This window comes from Anoplophora glabripennis, unplaced genomic scaffold, assembly GCF_000390285.2.
Source record: "Anoplophora glabripennis isolate ALB-LARVAE unplaced genomic scaffold, Agla_2.0 scaffold191, whole genome shotgun sequence".
Taxonomy (NCBI): Eukaryota; Metazoa; Arthropoda; class Insecta; order Coleoptera; family Cerambycidae; genus Anoplophora; species Anoplophora glabripennis.
In genome coordinates, this window is record NW_019416357.1 from 105815 (window position 1) to 120621 (window position 14807).

Consider the following 14807-nt stretch of genomic DNA (forward strand, 5'->3'; position numbering starts at 1 on the left):
GACTAGAGATGGGCGCGAGTGTCATTTCATTTCTTTAGAACTAAATTAACTTAATTATTTTCTCGTTATTTAACCTGTTCACATGATTTATGGATTTTAAATAAAGGGTACAAATCTTCGCGAGGATAATACGATATATTTGCTATACATAATAATTATATTTTGCATAGTTTATACACAATACATTTTTAAACGCGTACACATCTCTATCAAAATTTGACCTATTCTTCGGGTTAAAGACACACATTGTCCGCTCTCTAGTAATTATTTTAGATCTGTGTTGTATTTGGCATTGCTGGGACTTTACGCAATGAAGAACTTTTGAATTTAAAAGTGACATAGAGAACAAAGAAACAATAATTCTGGTTATTCAAAACAAAGGCCAACAGGCCTCGAATATCACTTCAGAGTTTGAAGGAAAAGTACAATCTGTAGAATTATTTACAAATATTGTTTACGTTTGAATTTAGCTTAATATGTATATTTAAAATAGAGCAAAAAATAATGTCACTTTACTTTACTGAGATGGAAATCCTATGTAGACTCATATAGCATGCAAATCATAATAACAAGGTATTTGTTTACGTTCAGATGCACATTTTGCTTGTTAATTGGCGCCTACCACGACGTATGACGAATTGTGAAATGTGTATTGAGTATTGGCTCATGAGAACCTGCCTCATTAATGCGAAAGCCCAAGTACTAGCGCCGGGCACAAACAAACAAACACACACAGCATTGTTCTTTTTCTGTATAAAATTTCACATTTTGCCTCGCTAATGATGTCGGTTTTCGGAATGCACTTACCTTATATGACTTAGCGTGAGGCTTAAAGACCTTAAATAGCAGTTTCTTAACAATGTCTCGATTCTTGTGGTTGGTGCAGTTAGTTCGTTCTTTACGTGATCGTTAAACTCTCTTTAGGGTAATTTAGTTAATAAGCCACCAAAAAAAATCCACAGTTTTTGTATTATTAAACATTTGGCATCTGTAATGGCAATAAACACATGAAAACAACGTAATATATAAAATATCTACAAAATATTTTTAATTCTGTTAATTATATTAAAAAATTTACTTAACTTGTAGGTACATACATGATACCATTGGAAATTTTTAAATATTATATTAACTGGTTTTAAAAACTAAAGGGAATTTGAAAAAAATCTATTTTTGATAAATTAAATGTATACAGGGTGATTCATTAACAATGGGAAAATCGAAAGCTGAAAATACTACACGTGAAATTGTGATCATTGGCGCAAACATGCCTTATCCGAAAGTTGATAGTTTTGGAAATACAGGGTGTTGAAAGTTAAAATTTTACATCGTTTTTTTTGCGATTATTCTGAAAATACACAGGTTAGGAACTTGAAAATTTGGTAAACTATATTTTTTTAAGCGACGAAGAAGATGCGTTTTGCAATTTCAGCGTTGCTCATAGAGGGCGCCACTTACGACCAATTTTACCGAAAATTTAGTTAAAAACTTTTTACTCTGTATGTCTAACATGACATAACTTTCGCATGCATGTCGGGTCCCAAGACCTTATCCAATAGCCTTTGGAATGTAGCTGGAGCGGAATGCAGACCAAAAGGCATTGAAACGAATTCGAATAATCCTTTCGGAACGGTAAAAGCGGTTAACGGTCGGCTTTCCGGTGATAAAGGAATTTGCCAGTATCCCTGTTTTAGGTCAATACTGGAAAAGAAATTCGCTTCTTTCAGTCTACTTAATATGTCATTGATCATCGGCAGCGGATATGCATCTTTTATAGACACTTCGTTTAATTTACNGACTTCGTTGGAAGCGATTTCTTCTTTGCCACAACTCTTAACAACCAATAGATTCTTTGTAAACTATATCTTTCATTCGAGACCAAATATAAAAATCAAGAGGATTGAAATCCGGTCTTCTGGGTTGCCAGACCATATTTTTCGGGCAGTGCGTGCATATTTAGATCCAGTTTTTCCAAATTGCTGGATTGGCCATGTAAGCATTTTTTCTTGGCCACCCATGTATCTTCAGTTTTCGATTTTCCCATTGTTAATGAATCACCCTGTATACTTAATTAAATATTTTTGTATTTATTTTTGAGATATTGAGTATACTAAAATCAAAGTCTAGTGTTGCACTTCCCAAAATTATATGTACCTGATTCACGCGATTAAAATTGATCAAAACTGTCAGTTTATGATATACCATTTAAAGTAGGTTTCATGAATTTTTTCAAATTTTTATTTCAACGTCCTACGAAGCTTTGAGCATTTGAATATTTTGTGTAAAAAATTTCCAAATACTTATAATTTGGTAAAAACTAAACCTAAACTAAAAAAGTAATTTTTGAAAAAGAGTGGCGTTTCTTTCTTCGAAAAATATTGGAAAAAATCAACAATGTGCAAATTTATGACGCAGGTTCTACAGTGGGATCTTTTTTTAGTCTGTTTCTTTCGAATAATTTTTTTTATATTTTAATTTTTCACAAATAATGTACGCTATTAAATCATATTTTATTATGGAAGTAAATCGCGATGACTAATTACTAAAAATACCATATTTTTAAAACTTCTACTAATATAACCGTTATTAAATTTCTAATTATTATTAATTAAATATTTCATTATTGCCATAATACTATTATATTTTTGACTAATTGTACTTAGTATACAGGGTGTCCCGCATAAGATCCGACACAGGGCAAGTGCATGTAGGGGTGTTCAAAATATTGTAATTTAACCAAACTTACCTATATACAAAGTTGCACCCCTGAGGAGTTATTAGCCTCCAAAGTGAGGCCCTAAATTTCGAAAAAAAAAATTAATATCTCTGCAACACTTTACCGTAGAAGAACCAAATTTGGTACATGATTTAGGTTTATTACTGGTCTTCTTTGACTATGATTTAAAATTAATTGAAGCGCTGCAAGGTGTTCATTGGGGATGACTCACCCCTAAAATTGTACCGAACTTTTTTTTTGATTGAAAATTATACTAATTCACAGCAGAATTTAATTTAATTTTTTTACTCTTGTTAAATTTTGAAAAACTTTATAGTTTTCAAGAAAACCCGTATTAACTGACACAAAATTTTAACAGTGTTCATTAGAAAATAATCAAAAAGTCGGTAGTAGGCTTTATCTTTCAAATTTGACAATTGGCCAAATAAATTTTACTTCACTTCTCTCTTAATTCTACAAAAAGAAAACAAGTACCTAGGTACTTAGTTTTTAAATAAGCGAATATTGTATTAAGTAAAAAACACAAATAAATAATAAAAATAATAATTGATATTTTTTCAACAACAATCGGAGGTAATTGTTGAAATAAAATAATTTTATTACAAACTGACAAGTTTGAAAGATAAATTCATTGCCTACTACTGACTTTTCGATTATTTTCTAATAAACACTGTTAAAATCTTGTTTCAGTTAATACGGTTTATCTTGAAAACCATAAAGTTTTTTAAAATTTAACAAGAGTAAAAAAATTTTAAAATTAAATTCTGCTGTGAATTGATATTATTATTTTTCAATTCGGTCAATGACCTAAATCATGCACCAAATTTGGTTCTTCTGCGGTAGTGTTACAGAGATATTATTTTTTTCGAAATTTAGAGCCCCCACTTTGGGGGCTAATAACTCCTCAGGGGTGCAACTTTGTATATAGATAAGTTTGGTTAAATTACAATATTTTGGACACCCCTACATGCACCTCATGCCCTGTGTCGGTTCTCATACGGGACACTCTGTACACTTATAAAGGTTAAGGACGAAATAGAAAAAAATCAATTTCCTATTTTTTCTTATTTGTAATAACCTTATATTCATAATTAACGACTTTCAAAACCACCGAGTAACAAATTTCAGATATAATCTTTAAATTTTTAATACTTCTCTGACTATTTACATCCGCCATAATAGATCCGCCATCTTTTATTCAGGAATTTCGAATTCGGATAGATCTTTTTGGTGTGTTACTCTATCAACCCACATTTATATATTTGATCGCATAAAATACAATACTATGGTTTTTCATATTGTTTTGCACTAACATTCGTTTGATCTTAGGCATAAAATTAACCCCCTCGTAGGTGTGGGTAGGGACTTAATTTGCATATATTTCTTTCTAATACTCATAATATTATTTTGAAATGTTTTCTCAAAGTATTTACAAATTGTTGCTTTTCATTATAATGCTTTACTCCCCTTTACTTTACACCTCACTATATCATCCTATTTTAGCATTTTATTAAAAAAAATATCTGGTAAATAGGTTTTTGGTATGCAGATTCGGATCTCGTTATCTCTAAAATGGTATTAGCAATCTGGGGGTAAGAATACAAAATATATAATATATACATTTCTTCAAACAAAAGTATGTGGCCTGTCAAATTGAATGAAATTGTTGGAGTAGTTTTTGTAATCTAAAGAATAGTTTTTTTTAATCTAAAAAGCTTTGACACTTTACAACTCGAAAAAGAGACACATTTTTGTAACAATATTTTTGTTCATAGAAGTATACACATAAATGATACCAACAAGTTACTTGTTGCGTTATTTTTCAAAACATATTGTTTAGTTATCTAATTGAGTAATATTAATGATATTAACTAAACTTGAATTTGCTATACCCATTTATGTCTGGTCTATCATGGCATAACAAATTACATTTTATCTGATCGAACTCAAACAATGGCCTCTAATATGCTAGATATAATATGTAATGTAATATTATACACATGAGAAGATATCATCTCCGTTTGTATTTTAAATAAATACGCACCTAAGAAATAAAATATATAAACAACGATAGAACCTTAATCTATAAATAAAACAATAAATGTATTTTAAAAGTTTTGCATAACATATGAATGTGAAATCAAATTTCAATGTTCTCTTCCAACTGTAACTGTGTGCCACTTAACATTCCCACTAGTGATTCTTTAGAAACTAAAAGGCTTTTAAATTGGTATTGGTCATAGGCGGAGGAGATCAAAAAGTTCAAATAAAAATAGCATGGAAATATAGTTTTTGATGCACTCTTTTGGTTAAAAGTACTGTTTCAGTGCATAATTTCAGATAGTACCTACATTATGAAAAAATATATTTTTTCTGCTGTGTATTTAGTTGTGAGGAGATGCAAGCAATCTCAAGTTCCTCACGGCTCTATACTGAGACTCTTCCTATTTGCTATTTCTATAAACGACATCATAACGTTCTTGCAGAACATTATCATTACTGATGACTTAAAAGTATTTGCTTCAACAAAATATCAAGACTGTGCACTCCTGTAGCATCATTTATATAAAGTCAGTATATGAAACAGGTTCATAAATATGGAAATTGCATGTCCGATACACTAGATCCTCACTACAAGTATGTGTTTTGAGTAACTGAATATAAATTTGACAACAGAATTGCGCCATTTGGTCAGGATATTTTCGAATAGGTCGAAATAACAAAATCTTATTGAAAGCTATGTAGCTATAACGTATAAGATAATAAGAAAATTATACTCAAGTACATAGTATTCTGAATATACAAGGTGATTCAGAACTTATCCAAAAAAAAAGAAATTTAGATGTATAGGGGACTCTTACAAATACAATTTTGTAAAGAAAAAATGAAAAGAGCAGTTCGAAAATGATTTAAAAATACACTTCTGCACGGCACTAGAAACTGGTCCACTGTAAAACCTGACCTCGCACAATGCGACCGGTATGGCGGCAAAGTGTGATAAAAAAGGACAAAAACTTGAACGGATTTCGCAAGTAAAGAAATAAATAATAAATAATTTGACATACCTGATGTTATAACAACTGTTCAAAATTTTGCCCACCGACGTGTAAACACATTTGGAGCCGTCTTACACAGTTTCTACACAAAAAATGTTGTCTTGCTTCACCATAACACAAATGCTTCACTATAATACAAATGTTGTCTTGCTTCACCATAAATTAAAACGATATTCATCAACTCCAAGTTGCCGCAAGCCATTTTTGACACGAACTACTAAAAAAATATTGTAAACACTATTTCAATATTCCGAGTCGATGAGGCCACGTAGCTCTCCACCCGTATTACGAATGACTAGAGACTACAGTTGTCCAGCTATGCAATGGTTGAAAGTACTACCACTTCAATAATTTTTTTCTCGGAAACTATAAGGATTTTACAAATTTTTTTTTACGATATTGACTCCATTTCTCATACCGCATCAATTCCCAATTTTTTTTGAATAAATTGTCACTAAATCACCTTGTATAGGTTAGACTTCCAACTTAACCTTGAAAACTTGCGCGAAAGTATTCGATACGTTCAAATTACATGGAAATTGGACATACAACATGTAACACCAGAATTGAAATCGAATAATGACCATGTTTCAATATAAATATTACTTACTTATTTTAGATAGTTTAAGTTTTTGTTTGGACGCATTTACTTGTAATTGTTACTCCTGTTTTTAATCCTTTTTAAATTTTATGTTTACTCTGGTTTTTAACCACATTTTTTAACAATTATTTTCAAAATATTTAGTAAAAAAATTAAGTATTCTTATCAGTATTATTGACTTTATTTTCATCGCATTGTAACACTACCTCGTTAACTACTAAAACGCATCTCGTAATATTTTTGTCATTCAACTAGCAAGCAATTTGTAGTGGTACAGCAAGATTTGGCCTTTCTTTGCGTATGATTATTCGGGCTATCGTGGAATTAAATGATCGGGCTGTCCAGCTAGCTGCGGATCTCAATTAGTTATTTGGATTTGCCAATCTTATCATTCTTCGGCACGTTGTAGCTGCCCTGATTTTAAGGATCACTCTAGTTTGTAATAGTTATTTATGCCTCCGTAGAATGCCTGTAAGCTTTGGGACCTTTTTCCACTATAGGGCTAGTGTATGTTGTAGTGTTGTTTATAGCAGCTTTATAGCCGTGTACCCTTTGAGGGTCTTCGCCGCAGGTAGAAGGAGCTACGTAAACTGTGTGAAAATATAACTCAATATGGAAATTCATAATTTTGCTTTATTGTGACTTTAGAGCATAGATATTTGTTATAGACATTTATATGTATTCGAAATATAGGGCGTTAAAGATTTTTTTGAAAATTAGAATTTTTTAAATAACTTCTAAATGAAGAAGGCTATTTAAGCCAAATTTGGCATGACCCATCTTCTTATAAGATACCATTTTTCAGACTCATTAAGTTATAAAAAAAATATAATACGGCCCTACTGAAAATAAAAAATGATGCTGTTTTTAGATAGAACAGTTTGTTATCGACAAAAAGTGTACATTCACTTTTTTCCTAACTCTTATAGTTTCATGGCAAAATTGATTTTTCGGAAGGGTGCTTCTGGATTCTGTCGATAAACTTTAAAATGTACCTCAACAAAAATTTTCGAGTAGGCTGCTGTCAAGCAATGTTAATTTGACGTTTCGCATTTTGTGAATTGTTGCAAAAATTATCCATTAGATAAAGCGTTCAACTAACAAGAAAAATAAGTTTAATAATGCCTTTCATATTTTCGAACAATGAATATGCTGATATGGTCTTTGTATATGGTTTTTGTGATGGAAATGCCACGGCGGCTCGCCGTGAATATGCAGTAAGACTTCCTCATCGCAGACTGCTATCAGCAAAGGAACCATTTTCAACGACATTCAGTCGTCTCAAACAAACTGGGTCTTTCAGTATTCCAACTTATGCTGATGGACATTTTGCCCTACTTCAGGACAAAGTAAGATCGAATACTATTTTAAACCATTTCGATGAAAATCCATCCACGAGTCTCAGAAGATCTAGCTATGAGCTAGGTATTTCGTCAAGTTCCATTTATTGCCTCAGGACATACGATGCAGGCGCGTGTTTTGTGACTGGATGTTAAACCAAGCAGATGATCAGTTTACGCAAAAAGTAATGTGGACAGATGAGGCAACATTTACTCGAAGGGGAATTTTAAACCAAAGTAACATAGTTTTCAGCATGAATTCCAATGTAACGTATGGTTGAGTGTGTTGGACAACACTATAGTTGGTCCCTACCTCCTTCCGCATCGTTTAAATGCTGACATGTTTACCGAGTTCTTTGAAAATGGTTTTCAAGATCTGTTAGAAGATGTTCCGCTTAATACTCGATTGAACAGTTGGTTTCAACTAAATGATTGTCCTGCCCATTTTGGTATAGGTCCTAGGGAGTGGTTAAACATTAATTATCCCAGGAGATGGACTGGTCTTGGAGGACCTGCAGCGTGGCCCGCAGGTTCACCGGACTTAACACCGATGGATTATTTCGTTTGGGGTGCTGTTAAACAAAAAGTCTACGAGGTGCCAGTTGATACCCTAGAAGATCTAAGACAGCGAATAGTCCAAGCGTACCGAAAATTAACGCCAATTCAGTGTCGATCGGCCACTACCTCCATAATTAGAAGATGTCGTGCTTGTTTACAGTCCGTAGGCGCCCATTTGAACAAAATATTTTTTAAATCATTTCATTTTTTGATTCACTTTTCGTTTTGTCTAGTTATAACATTAATTGGCAATTTTTTGGTTGTTTCAATTTACAAATAAATTTTTATGTATTGTTTGTCATCTCATTTTATTTAAAAGTACACAACACAAGTAAATGAAGTGACTACAAACCGCCTGAAAAAAATTAGGAGTATTGCAAGGGTCGTTACGTTGTCGCATTACGACATAGTCACATTAGATGTTAGGTACTTAAATTATTTCTATTGTTTTCATCATTTTTTTTTCTAAAAAAAAACACCCTATATCTCAAAAACGAAACATCTCCTAAATAATTTTAATACTATTGGTTAAACCCAAGGGTGGGGGAGACAAAAAGGCTTATTTAACTCACACATACTTGAGACTAAGACCAATTTTAATAGGTACTATATTTTTTTAGGTTTTATGAGGAACGTCTTCCTAAGGTTTATCAACAGAATCCAGAAGCACCCTTCCGAAAAATCAATTTTGCCATGAAACTATAAGAGTTAGGAAAAAAAGTGAATGTACACTTTTTGTCAATAACAAACTGTTCTATCTAAAAACAGCATCATTTTTTATTTTCAGTAGGGCCGTATTAATTTTTTTATAATTTAATGAGTCCCCAAAACTCCGCCACTGGTTGCTTGCGGGACTTATACTTCTATGGAAAAATGGTATCCTATAAGAAGATGTGTCATGCCAAATTTGGCTTAAATAGCCTTCTTCATTTAGAAGTTATTTAAAATATTCGAATTTTTTTAAAAATCTTTGACGCCTTATATATCGAAAATGAAGCATCTCTGGAAAAAAAATTATACTTGATTTTTTTCTTATTTTTTTCTGAGGAATATCTCCTTAAAGTTTGTCGACTTAATCCTGAAACACCCTGTACATATACAGTGTAGGAAAGTACCGATGGTCTATCAGAAGTTACGTGAGAGCGATAAAGTAAGCCATAGAAAACCATGTGATAGACAAGGATGGCTATAATGAAGGCGTCTATTAGTCAACGCCCATTTCGCCCTTTCACAAATAAGAAGTGAATCTTATTTGTGGAAGGGCGAAACGGGCGGTGACTATGAGACGCCTTCATTATATCCATCCTTCTCTATCGCATGAATTTCTATGGCTTACTTTATCGCTCTCACGTAACTTCAGATAGACCATCGGTACTTTCCTACCCTGTAGTATTGCTGCAAAAATTTTGATCGTGCGGCAGGCACTTGCCAGGCACCCATCTCTGGTTAGATCGCGCTGCATGCACTGAGTAGGGTTCAGCCCTGCAAATACCAAGAGTTGACGTTCTATCACAAAGCGGAATTTCTGGCGTCCTCTGGATAAGCGAGTGGATGGCCCCTCCGGAACATTGAATCTTCCTGGGTTTCTCAATCAATGACGGACGGGGTATTGTGTTGATTAGGTCCGAATTTCGTAATATTCGGAAATATTTGGAATTTCCGAACTCGGGCCTAATTTTCGGTCGCGGCGCTCCAATCGAGTTGTCGAGGATGAGTTGCTGCATCGGGGTAGTTTGAGCTGCGCGGAGCGGTTGTTGGGCGCGACGGACGGTGAGAAAATTGGAAAGATAGGAAAAAGTGAAATTGATGTACAGGAGTTTCGGATTCTTTGCGATGTCGTTCTCGGCTCTGGGTACGATAGATGGCAGTTTAAGCGGTTTTTTTACGCTTTTCTGGTCCAGATTAAAAAGTGGGGTCAATTTTGAAAACACTCAAAACGGAAATACGACAAATTTGCCAGGTACACCTACTTGTTAGAGGTTCTTTTTCAACTTCTCAACTTCAAAAAAATTTTTCCTCTACCTGTAATATACGGAATGATCTAGCTCGTACAACGACGTATCTTACACGATATCCTTGAAACTGCCTAATATCTCGCGCGGGACGGAGTCTTGGAAAATGTTCTGCATAACAACGTTTTGTTGACGTTCATTAACAACAAACAATATTATTGTGAAACTGACTATGTTCTGTCAGCCCGATGTCTGTAAGCCACTCCTTTTTTATTAACCATTTCGAAATTTACATTTATAGGAACGTTTCTTAAAATGAAACTCTCCATATAATCTACTCCAATTTATATTAGTTATTTTCTGTTGATTATTAATTTATTCTTTCCTTCTGTCCATAAATCCTCTCAATACAATACTGAAAAAGTGGGGTCAATATTTATATTTTGTTTTTTTTTGTTTTTCAGAATGTAACTGTAATGGATACTCTAACCGATGTTTTTTTGATCGCACACTGTACGAACAGACGGGTCATGGAGGACACTGTATGGACTGCACGGCCAATAGAGACGGTCCTAATTGTGAACGTTGTCAACAGAATTACTATATGAGAGAAGATGGTTATTGTATTCCATGCGACTGTAACGAGATTGCTTCTATGAGTCTTCAATGCAACGCAGAAGGCAAATGCCAGTGCAAACCAGGAGTAACTGGAGGAAAATGTGACAGATGTAACGTAAACCATTACGATTTCTCGACGAATGGTTGTAAGAGTTGCGGTTGCTTAGAAATGGGATCGGTTAACAACGAACCAAATTGTAACCCATATTCTGGAGCTTGCCACTGCAAAGAAAATGTAGAAGGGATCCGTTGCAGGGAATGCAAACCTGGATATTTTAACCTCGATTTTGATAATAAATTTGGATGCACCCCGTGCTTTTGCTACGGGCATTCCTCGTTATGTAAATCTGCCCCTGGTTATTCTAAATACCTTTTGGAGTCTTCGTTTTCGAGGAATTCTGAAAGGTGGAGGGCTGAAGATGAATACGGAAGAAGTGTTAACTTAAAATATGATACGTTTACGCAAAGTGTAGGTGTCCAATCTGCTGGCGATGTTATCTACTTTGTTGCTCCAGATCGATTTTTGGGTGATCAAAGGGCCTCTTACAATCAACTATTGGAGTTCATTTTAAAAGTTGGTGATAATGAACCATTTTCCACAGCCACAGATATAATATTAGAAGGTGGTGGATCGACTATAACAAACTCGATATTTGCCCAACAAAATCGAATGCCATCAGTGCAAGTATGTATTATTTTTACAGTTCATTTTAAGCATCCGGATTAGATTTCTTCCCTATTAAGTTTGTTCTGCAGCAGTCTCAAACTGTTCAAATTCAACTCAAACTCTCAGATATACTCGGCCACTGAAATTGTCGTGTACTTTCAATGAGTCTGAGGTCACAAATCAATTGGTCAAAACAAAATGTTGACCTGTGTTAATATTAATATAAAACATACGGGCCCAAGCAAGTTCAACTAGCTAACATTTTTAATTAAAGGCTTTATCGATAAATTACGTAACCTGCAGAAATGATGAAACATCCTTGTAGAATTATTTTAACTTTACCAAAATATATATAGTCTTTCAACTTACAAAAACTGAAAAGTTTAGTCATCGAATATAATCAAGAATACGATACAATAAAGAACACAAGAAAATATAGGATTAGCTAAGGTGTAATAGCTCGTCTGGCATTTAATACCAGGTTACTAGACAATATATCCATGTACCTTGCACATTCTTCTGGTACGATATGTTTTTGAGTTGTTGATATCTCGTTTAGTTTTCGTTTTATTGTTATTTGAACGTTAGTGACTATTTTTGAAATGTGCGATTTTCTGGAACAACAATCCAACGTAAAATTTTGCGTGTAACTGGAAAAAACTCCCACGGAAACGTTTCAAACTTTTGAAACAACCTTACGGAGATGATGCTCTCGGTCGTACGTAATGTAATGAATGGTTTTCACGATTTAAAAGTAATCGCACTTTATAGAAGATTATCCTCGATCAGAAAAGCCTTCGACTTCAACTGATGGCTCCCACGTTCAGAAAATAAAAAATCTGGTACGTGCAAATCGCCGATTGACTGTCAGAGAAATCTCTAAAAAAATGTTTGGTTATCTTCTTATTTTAACAGATCTTGTAATTCCTTCATTCTCGACGGTTTTGCTTGACCTGAACTGAGGTGTGTGGGAGTAAACTGGAACAATTTTATCGGACAGACAAAATCGTTACGGATGAACGGTCTGTATGGGATCCTTTACAGTTTGATGATGCTTATAGAGAAAAATCTCGTTACCAACCTAACGTGTTACGAAATAAATGTTTTAGGTATTTTATTAAATTTTGTTATGCAGGTTATAACAGTAAATATTTAGAGTAGGCATATGTTGAAAAACTTTCACATCTTATATTTCCCATTCTGTATAGTGCATTTTGTGTCTAGTAAACACTTAATTATTTGTGAAACGTGAGGCATCAACAAACAAAATTATTTGCAATCTAAATTCAAAGCACGTACATAATCTTAGAGCTGTTGCTTGCATACAAATAGTGTTCTATAAAGCCTTTCTTCGTAACAATTACCTTAAATGAAATATCGTCTCTGAAATAATTATAAATTATTTCTTTTTAAAATTATTATGGATATAATACATTTATAATCACCATAGTTTTAATTTTCTTCATTGAAACATAATTTCTAACATTACTTTTATAGTAATTATGGTGTTTCTTTTTTCTTTGTAAAATTTAGGAATTAGATATAACTTAGATAAGTGTTATGACTCAAATTTGTAAGTTTAATTCATAATAATTTATTTTTTAACCAACTAATTTACTTAATTCAATGAACAGTTAACATAAAATGCAGTTGCCATTCAAGCATTACATTTTATTGTAAAAATTATATCACCTATAAATATACTGTCAGAATTTCATAATAATGTATCACATTAACTTTGAATGGTGTCTTTCAGAATCAAAAATACAGCTTTAGATTGCATGAACATCCCGATTACGGCTGGCAACCCAGATTGTCGTCAAGACTATTTATCGCGATACTGGCGAACCTAACAGCTATAAAAATCAAAGGGACATATTCGCCAAACAGTACAGGACAGTTAGATGATGTTAAATTAGAAACAGCAGCGAGAGGTGTAGCTGGAGAACCTGCTCTTTGGATCGAATATTGTGACTGCCCAACAGGTACATACATACGGGATGTTTCCTAAATAAATTTAAAATATTTAAAGGCGTGATCAGTTAAAACTCGGTTTCAATTTTTATTAGTCATATGTATTTCAGAAAGTGACTTCTATAAAACAATGATGAAATATCCGTTATTTAGGAAAATTCCTATTAAAAAATTATACACCTAAAAATTTTAATCTATGATAGAATTAATATTTTCATAAAAAAATGATATTACCAAATGGAAATAATTATTCTTTTACATTTTATTTACGCTTACATGTTAAATACCGGGTGTCCGCAAATTTCACCGACAACATTTGACGCGTATTCAGGACGATAAATAAAAACGATCTACGAAAAAAATTTTTGGTTTTCGATTTACAAGCCTTCAAAGTTGTCAAAAATAAAACTAATTTATTTAATAACTTCATAACCTTTTTGCCGATCGCGTTAAAATTTGCCATATTTATTTGCACTGTTATGACGTATTATTTCTTAAAGCTTTAGTCTAATCGATATACTGGGTGATAGTTTTCTCCGGTTACCTCTCCCTTTTAGAGGACAAAGCTTTTACAGTGGTCGTATTTTTTTAAAACGGGCAGCAACACTGAAAAAGTCGTTTTATTTAAAAAAAAATATTGTCTCTTGAGAAAATCGCATACAGAAAGCCATTCTTGAGAAAAATGGCATTATTTACAGGTAGCAAACCGCAACATACAGATCTGCAAATAATGCCATTTTTCTCAAGAATGGCCTTCTGTAGGCGATTTTCTGAAGGAACAATATTTTTTTAAATAGAACGACCTTTTCAATGTTGTTGCCCGTTTTAAAAAATGCAACCACTGTAAAAGTTTTAATTGCTAAAATAGAGATGTAACCGGAAAAAACTATCACCCAGTATATCAATTTGACTAAAGCTTTAAGAAGATATGCTAAATCTACCACCGCTGCATATAGTGGTGCAAAGAGAAGCGCGGCTAGCAGCATATCGACTCAGGAATAACAACGACTGGAGGGGTAGTTTCTATTCCAGGACCATAGACACATCTCTGTCGGAACCAACTTTTGGGATGGTATCTGACAAGATGGTTCCACAAGCCATTTGAGACTCGAATAGAGGATCAAAGCAAAACGGAGGGAAGGTTTAATACCCTGGAAAGGTGGAGCCTAGTATGGTTTACAGATGGCGTGTCTGGCAGAGAATGTACGTAGAGGTTATAAACGTAAACTCATATATATTATCTGATAGTCAAGCAGTAATTAAAGCTTTAGGCGCACACAAGATAAGTTCAAAACTGGTGTGGG

General features: G+C 33.5%; 1 protein-coding gene across 3 annotated transcripts in view; it reads left to right on the forward strand.

Annotated features, from left to right (window-relative positions):
- LOC108905813 (laminin subunit gamma-1-like) overlaps positions 1 to 14807 on the forward strand; it is a 113241-nt gene that overhangs the window by 63707 nt on the left and 34727 nt on the right. For all 3 annotated transcript variants that reach the window (XM_018708840.2, XM_018708838.2, XM_018708839.1), the window contains 2 exons: positions 10709 to 11547; positions 13286 to 13514. In XM_018708840.2, the coding sequence (XP_018564356.1) occupies positions 10709 to 11547; positions 13286 to 13514 (1068 nt within the window). The remainder of the gene's footprint in view (positions 1 to 10708; positions 11548 to 13285; positions 13515 to 14807) is intronic.